The 13,836-nt window shown below is 42.6% G+C and overlaps 1 protein-coding gene across 1 annotated transcript in view; it reads left to right on the top strand.

Annotated features, from left to right (window-relative positions):
- LOC120028337 (alpha-2-macroglobulin-like) overlaps positions 1–9,765 on the top strand; it is a 34,524-nt gene extending 24,759 nt beyond the window's left edge. The window contains exons 35-36 of the mRNA XM_038973555.1: positions 7,785–7,826; positions 9,418–9,765. Of these exons, the coding sequence (XP_038829483.1) occupies positions 7,785–7,826; positions 9,418–9,440 (65 nt within the window). The 3' untranslated portion in view covers positions 9,441–9,765. The remainder of the gene's footprint in view (positions 1–7,784; positions 7,827–9,417) is intronic.
- Positions 9,766–13,836: the final 4,071 nt, after the last annotated feature.

Raw genomic sequence — 13,836 nt, 5'->3', positions numbered from 1 at the left:
CTAGGACGGACGTAGTCAATTTAACTTTGTTCAGCACTTTTGAAATGTACAGCGACATAATTCAGAACATGGGCGTTCTGACAGTATTCCCTGTACACCAAGTCAGAACCGTAGGATAAGTAAAAGGGGCATATAAGCAGACAATGAAAGCTTTTACAATATTCAATGATTACATTTCTCTAAACAGGCTATAGGCTACATGTGCACCACCAAGTCAGAACATTAGCCTAAATTATGAGGGGGAAAGGGACCAAATTATTAGGGTGAGGCACATGGGCTACTAACAGCTTACTACACAACATACACTTAGTATTCCTTTCTTAGCTACAGTATATCTATCTCCCTGGCATATTACATCATTTATGCAGCAGCATACAATACATTTTTCAACTTACCTTGTTGTGCTCACTTGAACAGGAAGGTGGTGCAGCGGGCCATCGTGGGGAAATTTTGTCATCAAAGTCTGGCATTCTATGGATTTCAAATCACATTATATTTGTCACATGCGCCGAATACAACAGGTGTAGAGTAGACCTTACAGCTGAAAACTGTTGTTCTGATTAAAGAAGCAATAAAACTGTCCTTCTTTAGACTAGTTGAGTATCTGGAGCATCAGCAGTTGTGGGTTTGATTACAGGCTCAAAATGGCCAGAAACAAAGACCTTTCTTCTGAAACTCGTCAGTCTATTCTTGTTCTGAGAAATGAGGGCTATTCCATGCGAGAAATTGCCAAGAAACTGAAGATCTCATACAACGCTGTGTACTACTCCCTTCACAGAACAGCACAAACTGGCTCTAACCAGAATAGAAAGAGGAGTGGGAGGCCCCGATGCACAACTGAGCACAAGGACAAGTACATTAGAGTCTCTAGTTTGAGACAGACGCCTCACAGGTCTTCAACTGGCAGCTTCATTAAATAGTACCCTCAAAACACCAGTATCAAATGTCAACAGTGAAGAGGCGACACCGGGATGCTGACCTAAGTAGAGTTGCAAAGAAAAAGCCATATCTCAGACTGGCCAATAAAAATAAAAGATTAAGATGGGCAAAAGAACACAAATGAGAATGTTTAACCACCTTTTGCTCCCCAATTGCAATCTATTCTCATCGCTGCAACTCCCCAATGGGATCGGGAGAGGTGGAAGTTGAGTCATGCATACCCGAAACATGACCCGCCAAGCCGCACTTCTTAACACCCGCTCCTTTAACCCGAAAGCCAGCGCACCAACCCCCCCCCCCCCCCCCCCCCCGGCCATACCCTCCCCTAACCCGGACGAAGCTGGGCCAATTGTGCGCTGCCCTATGGGACTCTCGGTCACGGCCGGTTGTGACACAGCCTGGGATAAAACCCCAGGCTGTAGTTACGCCACAACACTGCGATGCAGTGCCTTAGACCGCTGCGCCGTTCGGGAGGCACCCAACAATGCAATTTTAATTAAATAAATAATAAATATTTACTAAGTAAGCGTAACTAACTGAAATTTAAGAGCAACAATAACGAGGCTATATACAGTGGGTACTAGTACCGTGTCAACGTGCGGGGGTACAGGTTAGTCAAGGTAATTGAGGTAATATGTACATGTAGGTAGGGGTAACGTGACTATGCATTAATAATAAACAGCAAGTAGCAGCAGTGTAAAAAAGGGGGTGGGGTTTCAATGCAAATATTCTGGGTAGCCATTTGATTAGCTGTTCAGCAGTCTTATGACTTGGGGGTAGAAGCTGTTAAGAAGCCTTTTGAACCTCGACTTGGCACTCCAATACCACTGGCCGTGCGGTGGCAATTTTTGGGGCCTTCCTTTGACACCGCCTAGTATAGAGGTCCTGGGTGGCAGGAACTTGGCCCATACGCGCTACCCTCTGTAGTGCCTTGCGGTCGGAGGCCGAGCAGTTGCCATAGCAGGCGGTGACCATTCTCTCGACGGTGCAGCTGTAGAACTTTTTGAGGATCTGAGGACCCATGCCAAATCTTTTCAGTCTCCTGAGGGGGAATATGCGTTGTCGTGCCCTCTTCACTCTTCATGTCTTGGTGTGTTTGGACCATGATAATTTGTTGGTGATGTGGACACCAAGGAACTTGGCGCTCTCAACCTGCTCCACTACAGCCCCGTCGATGAGAATGGGGGCGTGCTCGGCCCTCCTTTTCCTGTAGTCCACGATCATCTCCTTTGTCTTGACCATGTTGAGGGAGAGGTTGTTGTCCTGGCACCACACTGCCAGGTCTCTGACCTCCTCTCTATAAGCCTACCACTGTTGTGTCACCAGCAAACTTAATGTTGGAGTTGTGCTTGGCCACGCAGTCATGGGTGAACAGGGAGTACAGAAGGGGACTAAGCATGCACCCCCGAGGGGCCCCTGTGTTGAGGATCAGCGTGGCAGATGTTATTACCTACCCTTACCACCTGGGGCGGCCCATCTGGAAGTCCAGGATCCAGTTGCAGAGGGAGGTGTTTAGTCCCAGGGTCCTTAGCTCAGTGATGAGCTTTGAGGACACTATGGTGTTGAATGCTGAACTGTAGTCAATGAATAGCATTCTCACGTAGGTGTTCCTTTTGTCCAGGTGGGCAGAGTGCAATAGAGATTGTGGCGGTATGCAAATTGCAATGGGTCTAGGGTTTCTGGGATATTGATATGAGCCATGACCAGCCTTTCAAAGCACTTCATGGCTACGGACGTGAGTGCTACGGATCGGTAGTCATTTAGGCAGGTTACCTTGGTGTTCCTTGGCACAGGGACTATGGTGGTCTGCTTGAAACATTTTGTTATTACAGACTTAGTCAGGGACAGGTTGAACAAGACACTTGCCAGTTAGTCAGCGCATGCTAGGAGTACACATCCTGGTAATCCGTCTGGCCCTGCGGCCTTGTGAATGTTGACCTGTTTCAAGGTCTTACTCACATCGGGACGACCGTGTGGTTACGCTCTCCATAGCCGAACATCTGGTGCTCTCATGCATGGTTCTTTGTTGCTTGCCTCGTAGCACGCATAGAAGTCATTTAGCTCGTCTGGAGGCTCGTGCCACTGGGCAGCTCACGGGGCTTCCCTTTGTAATAATTTGCATGCCCATCCACATCACATGAGCATCGGAGCTGGTGTAGTAGGATTCAGTCTTAGCCCTATATTGATGCTTTGCCTGTTTGATGGTTTGTCGGAGGCAATAGCAGGATTTCTTATAAGCGTCCAGGTTGGAGTCCAGCTCCTTGAAGCGGCAACTCTACCCTTTAGCTCAGTGCGGATGTTCCCTGTGATCCATGGCTTCTGGTTGGGGTATGTACGTACGGTCACTGTGAGGACGACGTCATCGATGTACTTATTGATGAAGGGCTTTCAAGACAACTGGGAACTCAACAAAAAAACAAGGTCCAATCATGATGTCAGTGATCTTCAGGAAACTGAAGAGCTCTAGAAAGAGGCCTGAGTTACAACCTGGAATTCTGAGTTGGATGACCGTTCAAAATGTATTTTCCTAGTCTGAGCTTGTTTTTTTCAGAGTTCCCAGTTGTCTTGAACACGGCAGAAGTGATGCTGGATTGAAAGCATGGCCAATGTTGAATGGCCAATGTTGACCCTTAAATCCAGACTTGGACCACACACCCACTCCACTGAATAGCAGGCTAGTGATTGCTTTGCAGAGCTTGCAGTTAGCCACTGATTCCTTCCAAACCATTTATTGTTGAATTTGCGATTTTCCAACTTGTTGTGTAATATTTATGGCCGATGAGCACCAGTGTTTTATCTATCATTTCTCTTCATAATTTCTCTTCATATGACAATGATGGAAAAGGATTTGCCAGTAGATTGTTGACTTGATTCATGATGATGACTGCTAGCTTGCTAGCTAAGATTCTGAAAGTACGATGTTGACATGATCAGTCCAATTAAAGCTACAGTAGATATAACGTGATTTGACGTCATTTTATCTCTGTCCAATGACCTTGAGCCTTCTTGGATAGGCACTTCTAATGCAACTCTATTGCAGCATCCAAGGGGCTTGAATTTTCGAGCTCTACCCGTACATTTTGCAGTGACATAGTGTCCCCGTGAGTGACAGAACACTCAGCCAATCACGGCATAATTGGAGAACATTACCAACCCCTACGCTCCGTATTTTCCGCTGGCTGCCCCACCACCACAGAAAGCACTGAGCTAGTCTGAAACACCTGCATTACTCAAGAAAGAAAAAAAGAGACCATGTTTGTATTAACTCATTTGATTATAAAAAATGTACATTGTTTGCAAACTGATATGTATGTGACACGTATTAATGGCAAAATAACATGCAAAACACGCACAAAACCCCCCCCCCAAAAATAGGTGGTGTCTGTATGGGATCAATATCATGCCAAATGTATTCACAAATATAAATCACCAATCCACAAATGTAAATCACTTTCCACAAATGTAAATCGCTATCCACAACTGCAACTCACTATCCACAAACAAACACCTTTTGATTTGTATTTGTAAATCGATATAGTGACTATAATTTTTTAAATAACTGCAGATATGCAGATCATTTCCAAGGGCCTTAAGTAAAATGACTGCCATAAAAATTTGCACATAGCGCAAACATGACAGATATGGCAAACCTGCAACTCCATATTTGGAAGAACTTAGGTCACCTGACTTTTGGCAGGGATTTGATGACAAGAAAAAGACAGTTCAAACGCGTAGAAAAGTTCTCACACATAGAAAGCGATTTCTAGTCGTAGAAAAAAGGTTGGTACCCATAGAAAGCGATTTCTATAAATCGCTGGCAGCCTCGTTCGGCCATGTTGATGCCTGCCTTTCAAGGCTGCAGAAATTATAGTATGGTAACCATAATATGTTAACCATATGTGTAATCACATAATGTCCAACGTAAATTATCGAAACCCTAGATTACTCTATATCTGCAACGCTATTGCAGTGTACACCCATTCATCGCCCAAATAGTTGAATTAGCTGGCCAGTGTGATATCCTTCACATTTAGTGGTGCTATGTCATACATTGTAAGTGATTATAATCCATTCGCTGTCTCAAGTTGCACAGACGATGAGCATTAAGGAGACATAGGTATTCCTGAAGCCTCTAAATGTTTCCCCAGGAGAGTCATGCAAAGGGGAGGTGTAGGATATGGGATCAGACTTTGTAACAGTATTGCTTCCGTCCCTCTCCTCGCCCCAACCTGGCTTGAACCAGGGACCCTCTGCACACATCGACAACAGTCACCCTCGAAGCATCGTTACCCATCGCTCCACAAAAGCCTCAGCCCTTGCAGAGCACGGGAAACAACAACTTCAAGGTCTCAGAGCGAGTGACGTCTCCGATTTGAAATGCTATTAGCGTGCACCGCTAACTAGCTAGCCATTTCACACCGGTTACACTCACCTCCTTTTCCACAGCTCCTTTTTTCTACGACTACAAATCACTTTCTATGCCTGAACTTTTTGTCTTTATGGCAGTCATTTTACTTAAGGCCCTTGGAAATGATCTGCAGTTCTAAAAGAATTCTAACGCAATATATCGATATACAAATCAAAAGGTGTTTGTTTGTGGATAGTGAATTGCATTTGTGGATAGTGATTTACATTTGTGAATACATTTGACATGATATTGATCTCATAGGTCTGCCCCACCTGCCCTGAATGACGGGCCTCCACTGCCCATAGGGTATATTAGTCCTACATATATTAGTCCTTGAAAGAAAGTGTCAAATTATTTTAATATAAGATAACCATGAATTGAGTTTGGATGTTGCTTTTTTTGTATATTAATGAAATACTACCAATTTCTAATAACCAGTTTCCAATACACCCCTTTCTGTCTGAAATATCTATACTAAACAAAAATATAATTGGCTGGGCTTGGCTCCCCAGTGGGTGGGCCTGGCTGCCAATTGGGTGGGCCTATGCCCTCCAAGCCCCACCCATGGTTGCACCCCTGCCTGCCCAGTCATGTGAAATCCATAGATTAGGGCCTAATCAATTTATTTGAATTGACTGATTTCCTTATATGGAACTGTAACTCAGTCAAATCTTTGAAATTGTTGCATCTTGTATATATATTTTTGCTCAGTGTTTGGTGGAAATGCCATACCTGTCTGGGATACAGTACCAGTCAAAAGTTTGGACACACCTACTCATTCAAGGGTTTTTTCTTTATTTTTACTATTTTCTACATTGTAGAATAATAGTGAAGACATCAAAACTATGAAATAACACATATGGAGTCATGTAGTAGCCAAAAAAGTTTTGAACAAATCAAAATATATTTTAGATTCTTCAAAGTATCCACCATTTGCCTAAATGACAGCTTTGCGCAGTCTTGGCATTCTCTCAACCAGCTCACCTGGAATGCTTTTCCAGTCTTGAAGGAGTTCCCACATATGCTAAGCACATGTTGGCTGCTTTTCCTTCACTCTGCGGTCCAACTCATCCCAAACCATTTTAATTGGGTTGAGGTTGGGTGATTGTGGAGGCCAGGTCATCTGATGCAGCACTCCATCACTCTCCTTCTTGGTCAAATAGCCCTTACGCAGCCTAGAGGTGTGTTGGGTCATTCATGTTGAAAAACAAATGATAGTCCCACTAAGCACAAACTAGATGGGATGGCGTATCACTGCAGAATGCTGTGGTAGCCATGCTGGTTAAGTGTGCCTTGAATTCTAAATAAATCACCAACAGTGTCACCAGCAAAGCACCATCACATCTCTTCCTCCATGCTTCACAGTGAGAACCACACATGCAGAGATCATCAGTTCACCTATTCTGCATCTCACAAAGACACAGCGGTTGGAACCAAAAATCCAAATTTGGACTCATCAGACCAAAGGACAGATTTCCACCGATCTAATGTTCATTGCTCATGTTTCTTGGTCCAAGCAAGTCTCTTCTTCTTATTGGTGTCCTTTAGTAGTGGTTTCTTTGCAGCAAATTGACTATGAAGGCCTGATTCACGCTGTATCCTCTGAACAGTTGAGATGTGTCTGTTACTTGAACTCTGTGAAGCATTTATTTGGGCTGCAATCTGAGGCTGGTAACTCTAATGAACTTATCCTCTGCAGCAGAGGTAACTCTGGGTCTTCCTTTCCTGTGGCGGTCCTCATGAGAGCCAGTTTCATCATTTTGCGACTGCACTTGAAGAAACTTTGGATGTTCTTTACATGTTCCACATTGACTGACCTTCATGTCTTAAAGTAATGGACTGTCATTTCTCTTTGTTTATTTGAGCTGTTCTTGCCATAATATGGACTTAACCCTATTTGGTAAAAGACCATCTTCTGTATACCAACCCTACCTTGTCACAACACAACTGATTGGCTCAAATGCATTAAGAAGGAAAGAAATTCCCCCAAATAACTTAACAAGGCACATCTATTAATTGAAATGCATTCCAGGTGACTACCTCATGAAGCTGGTTGAGAGAATGCCAGGCGTGTGCAAAGCTGTCATCAAGGCAAATGGTGGCTACTTTGAAGAATCTCAAATATAATAGGTTTTGATTTTGTTTAACACTTTGTTTTGGTTACTAAATTATTCCATATGTGTTATTTCATAGTTTTGATGTCTTCACTATTATTCTGCAATGTAAAAAATAAAGAAACTCTTGAATGAGTAGGTGTGTCCAAACTTTTGACTGGTACTGTCCATAACTCTAGTTCCCTGAAGAAGGAAATGAGACATCACCAGTATGGGCCCATTGGTTCACCCCTGAAGTGGGAGTTTAATGATGTTGACTGACAGGGAAGTAGTTATCATTATAAAGGAACTGACCTCTGCATTCTCCTCTCTTCTGTTTTCAGGTGATGAAGCTGTGAGTGAATACAGCTCCCCGTGTGCAGAGAGTAAGTACATAACAACCTTTCTATAACCAAACCTACATTTCTCATACTCATGCTTAACTGACAGGAATGAAGATACAGGGCCGGCCCTAGCATTTTGAGTGCCCTAAGTGAGATTTGCACCTCACAGGAAAAACATTTAGTGGCCCCCCTCTTGACGGCGGAGATAAATATTTTTGTTGTAAAGCAAATTTTCTGCAATTCTATACATTTGTCATGGGGAGTAAAGGAAATGTTGCATTTCTAAAGCAAACTTTCGGCAATTCTACAGATTTTGCCATTGTTCGGAGAGAAGTTTAGCAACTTTATAACAAATTCCATGCAATTCTACAAATTTTGCCATGGGGCAGAGAGGATAAAATTAGTGGTTTTACAGTTAATTTCCTGCAATTCTACACATTTTGTCAAGACTTATGCCATGTTAATGATATGAGAGTGACTAACAAAATCAGCGGGGCGGCAGATAGCCTAGCGTTTTAAGATCGTTGGGCTGAGGGGCCTCCTGAGTTGGGCAGTGGTGTAAGGCACTGCATCGCAGTGCTTGAGGCGTCACTACAGATCGGGGTTCAATCCCGTGACCGGGAGGCCCATGAAGCGGCGCACAATTGGCCTAGCGTCATCCGGGTTAGGGGAGGGTTTGGCCGGCCGGGATTTCCTTGTCCCGTCGCGCTCACGTGACTCCTTGTGGTGGGCCGGGCACCTGCAAGCTAACCTCGGTCGCCAGCTGGATGGTGTTTCCTCTGGCTTCTGGGTAAGCGAGTAGTGTGTCAAGAAGCAGTGTGGGTTTGCAGGGTCGTGTTTCGGAGGACGCATGGCTCTCGACCTTCGCCTCTCCCGAGTCTGGAGGGGAGTTGCAGCGATAGGTCAAGACTGTAACTACCAATTGGATATCATGAAATTGGGGAGAAAAACTAGTAAACGTACTACAAAAAAATAAATAAAAGGATAGTTAGGCCACTAAAAGGTTGCTGGTTCGAGTCCCCGAGCCAAATAGGCTCGTGATCAAGGCACCTAACCCTAAAAATGCTCCTGTAAGTCGCTCTGGGCCCCTGAATGTGCCTAATCTAAGAATTGTGAGCTGACATGGCTGATTGAGTGACGGACATAACAAGAGAAACTGCTGATCCACAACAAAATTTCAAAACTGCACCTTGTGTATTCTACAATTATAACACACAACACATGGGAAACTGAAAAAAAAAACATTAAAAGATGTGTGAAAAACCCAGCAACGTTGCAGTTCTTGACACACACTGGTGCGCCTGGCACCCATTACCATACCCCGTTCCAAGGCACTTACATTTTTTGTCTTGTCCATTAACCTTCTGAATGGCACACATACACAATCAATGTCTCAAGGCTTAAAAATAAAAAATGTACCTGTCTCCTCCCCTTCATTTGAAGTGGATTTAACAAGTGACATCAATAAGGGATCATATCCTGGTCAGTCTGTCATGGAAAGAGCAGGTGTTCAGTGTATATTAATATTATTTGGTCGGGGCCGGCCCTGTGAAGATTTATGTTCATTGTTTTATATGTTGTAAAATCCTAGGCCAAGCAGGGAATGTTCTATTGATGATTGACATTTTCACAGGTGACGAAGTCAATGAAGTGTGACAGACACTGGACCTGGACCCGACCAAGTGCTTTCATGTGTAGGAAGTCATGTTTTTTTTTAAGGCAGAGCTCATAGAACCTCTCCATTTATTTGGTTTGATGCTTGTAGTTCCTGGTAACACATTGACTAACTCGTGATCTGTTTTTAATATTGTAAGTGAACAAAAACATTTTAATACATGGTCATAGATGGGCCGTAGGATTTTACCTTTTTAACTCCTTTTTTTATTTTGTTAATTTGATTTGTGCTAATACATGTCACAACCTGCTGTTGTAACTCTAAACCTGCTATTAAAGTTATGTGAGATCGTTATTTCAAAAGCTACATTTCAGTGTTTCTACTGCGATGATGAAAATGCATACGACTGCATCTACTGAAAATGAAATGTTTTAATGAAACTATGGCCATGTTGCTATGGATTCAAACCACAGAAGACTCAACATCTATTTAAAAAAAATTATCTGACAAAATTGATATAATCCATACATTAAACACTGAGGTTTACATGTTCAAAATCACAGCATAGTCTTCTCTAAAAAGATATTCAGATGGTCATTATAAATGTTGTTGTGATCGTGTAGCCTATCTGAATCCTTTACAATGATGATGTCAAGCTACCAGATCATTTGATATTCTATTAAAGCTGAAATGTACCCTGAATCCAAAAGTGCATAGGATGTAGTGGGGGATGGAACTTGATTTGAAATTCAGGGGAGGTTACTGTTCATGTATTGTGTATTGCTGTTAACAGTATGAGAATTCAACAACAAAGATTGTAGACCAGCATGATTCTGGTCAGTTAACAGACTAGGAGGATTATGACATCTCAAGGCACAGAGTGATTTATTACATATCCAGTACTGTTGTCTGTGGTCTCATTATGTAGTCTCTACTCTTAGAAAAAAGGGTTCTTCGGCTGTCCCCACAGGAGAACCCTTTTTGGTTACCTGCTTAACCCTTTCTGGTTCCATGTAGAACCATCAGTGAAAAGTGTTCTACCTGGAACCCAAAAGGGTTATTCAAAGGGTTTCCTATGGGCATTCAGCATAATTGCTGGAACTGTGCCAGAAAGGAGAATGTGTTTAGAAAATACCAGAGCCAGCACAGTACAGTGCCACCCCCCATGGCTCTCTCCAATGACCATGCTCCTCAGCCGCGGCAGTCAAGGCACAGCCAGCTCAACCGGGGGCGGTAAGCCACGGAAAGAACGTGCTTCAATAGCGTACTGCGTTGCCATTCTAGACCAGGGTTTCCCAATCTCGGTCCTCGGGACCCAAAGGGGTGCACATTTTGTTTTTTACCCTAGCACTACACAGCTGATTCAAATAATCAACTAATCATCAAGCTTTGTAGGGCTAGGGAAAAAAAACAAAAAGTGCACCCCTTTGGGTCCTGAGGACCGAGATTGGGAAATGCTGTTTTAGACAGACACAGAGTAAGCTGCATATGGAGGTTCTAGCTAAGGATTGGTGGAGTTCTGTTTAGCACTATGACTACTTTGATAGACTTGAATATTGGGTTGTTTGGGTAAATCCTCCATTGTGATTCATGCAAATGTGGTTGTAGTATGAAATGTAATAGTACTATCAAAAAGGTTTTTTCCAAGCAACCTGGAGAAAGTCAGCCTATAGGTTTTAAAGTTGTTTTGGTCTCGGTAGCTTTAGAAAATGTTGCGCTAGAGGTTCCAGTGGAAGGCGAATAATAATAATGACTGGAAAAGTACAGGTAACTGCTGAAATAATGAAACACTTGAGTAAATAAGGGATACAAAGTATATTGAAAGCAGGTGCTTCCACACAGGTGTGGTTCCTGAGTTAATTAAGCAATTAACATCCCATCATGTATAGGGTCATGTATAAAAATGCTGGGCTGACCTTGATTTTGGCTACCATGGCAAAGCCCCCATAGGATGTTTAGTTTATTAATTCGACCATTTAAAAAAACAAATGCACATAAAACTTGAAAAAGCCATACATGCACAGTAAAATCATCGTGGATAACGCACAAAGTCTGGGGCTTCATTTCCATTGTGGTCCTCTTGAAACAAAGAAGAACATTATCATTGCAGCTACATCATAGGGGTCATTCATATGGACACAGAAGACATCAAACAGTTTTTTACTTTATTTTTAAAGCTGCCCAGAGAAGATGTCGTTTTATGGGCAGAGGCAACTCATTCCACTCTGAAGCTCCAGTAAACTAAAAAGTGCCTTTCCCAGCATTACTCCTGAACCTGTATAACCACACATTAGCAACACCTGATCTGGTTCTGTGATTGTGGTCATCCCTAACACAGGGAAAGTAATCAGTTAGATATCTGGGCGCAGGACCATAAATACTTCTGTAAACCAAACTCAGTCTAATCTGGGACACCCTAGCCTCAACAGGCAGCCAGTTGAGTTCCACCTTCAATACTACCCTGATCAGCTTATTCTGGAGCTTCCTCTTAAGCCTAGATAAGCCCCCAAACCAGGAAGTACTAGCGTCGTCAAAATGGCATTGAATGAGGGCAGTGGCTAGCACTTTCATGGAGTCCTTATCAAGCAGCTTGGACTTTCTAGCCAAAAACTTAGTCCTGGCATTAACCTTCCATTGCACTTTAGTGCCCCTGCTCACACCTCCCAAGCTTCCATCAAGGAAGCATCCCAGGTAGCTAACAGGTTTTAGTTGTCATCACCTCACCCCCTAACTCCACTCTGATTTCAGAGGAGCTACTCAATTTAGGTCTGGCTCCAAAAATAATTGCCTCAGTTTTACCTAAGTGCAGAGATAGCTTATTATCGCCAAGCCATTTGCTAGTAAGCTCTGTGATAAGTATGCTCTCCAACATAGTTTTACTTTTGTGAGACACAAGAAGTGTAGAGTCATTCACATAAAGGAAAAGACGGCAAGAACAAGCATCTTTCATATCGTTTATATACAGTAAAAAACAGTAGAGGCCCAAGCACGCTCCCCTGCGGACGCCACAACTCATTGGTTTTGCCTGAGACAGTGAACCATTAACCTTTACTACTTGCTCGCCTAGAGGGATACTGCTTAACCCCAGTGCCTCCAGTTTGAAGATTAGGAGACAGTGATTAACTGTATCAAAGGCCTTTTGTAGGTCAAGCAGTACCATTCCACAGAGATTTCCCTCAATCTCTTTCCTGATGTCAGTGAATTAAAGTAGACACAGTGGTGGGAAAAGTACTCAATTGTCATACTTGAGAAAAAGTAAAGATACCTTAATAGAAAATCACTCAAGAAAAGGTGAAAGTCACCAAGTAAAATACTACTTGAGTAAAAGTCTAAAAGTATATGGTGTTAAATGTACTTAAGTTCAATGGTGTAAAAAGTACTCAATCATCAAACTTGAGTAAAAGTAAAAGTTATACATTCAATTCCTTATATTAGGCAGTGGTGGATGTCCTTAAGTATCTGGCTCCAAAAGTAAAAGTATGAAACATAGGAGCTGTAAATCCAAAAAGCTAAACAGCCAGCCCTTTTATTTGGTTTGAGCTTTTCTGAAAGGTAGTCTTACAGATGCAAGAATAGCTCAGATACAAAAACAGAGTTGATTCTCAAATAAGCAGCACTTCAAAATACATCTCTTACAGACAAAATAGAAATATGCCTTTAATAATGAAGGAATATAGCCAGTAAACGTAAGCACTTACAATCACAGACACTTTGCTTTAGAAAAAATAGAATCCTATACTTAAAAAAAGAAACAATTCTGTACATGTATAGAACTGCACACAACCTCACTGTAGGAATATGACCTCACCACTGATACTGTATTAGAAATCAGTGTGTCAGGTCATGCCTTTGTAACAAGGACACCTATAAATCAAATCAACGTTTATTTGTTACGTGCGCCGAATACAACAACCTTACAGTGAAATGCTTACTTACAGGCTCTAACCAACAGTGCAAAAAGGGTATTAGGTGAACAATAGGTAAGTAAAGAAATAAAACAACAGTAAAAAGACAGTGAAAAAATAACAGTAGCGAGGCTACATACAGACACCGTTTAGTCGGGCTGATTGAGGTAGTATGTACATGTAGATATGGTTAAAGTGACTGCATATATGATGAACAGAGAGTAGCAGTAGCGTAAAAGAGGGGGTGGTGGGACACAATGCAGATAGTCCGGTTAGCCAATGTGTGGGGGCACTGGTTGGTCGGGCCAATTGAGGTAGTATGTACATGAATGTATAGTTAAAGTGACTATGCATATATGATAAACAGAGAGTAGCAGCAGTGTAAACGAGGGGTTGGGGGGGGGCACACAATGCAAATAGTCCTGGTAGCCATTTGATTACCTGTTCAGGAGTCTTATGGCTTGGGTGTAAAGATTTAGAATTTTAAACATAAATTAACAAAACGCATAAGGCAGCCGTGTCCTTGGGCTTG

This window comes from Salvelinus namaycush, chromosome 34 (assembly GCF_016432855.1).
Source record: "Salvelinus namaycush isolate Seneca chromosome 34, SaNama_1.0, whole genome shotgun sequence".
Lineage (NCBI taxonomy): Eukaryota > Metazoa > Chordata > Actinopteri > Salmoniformes > Salmonidae > Salvelinus > Salvelinus namaycush.
The sequence above is the reverse complement of the archived record's forward strand: the minus strand, read 5'-3'. Positions and strand labels throughout refer to the sequence as shown.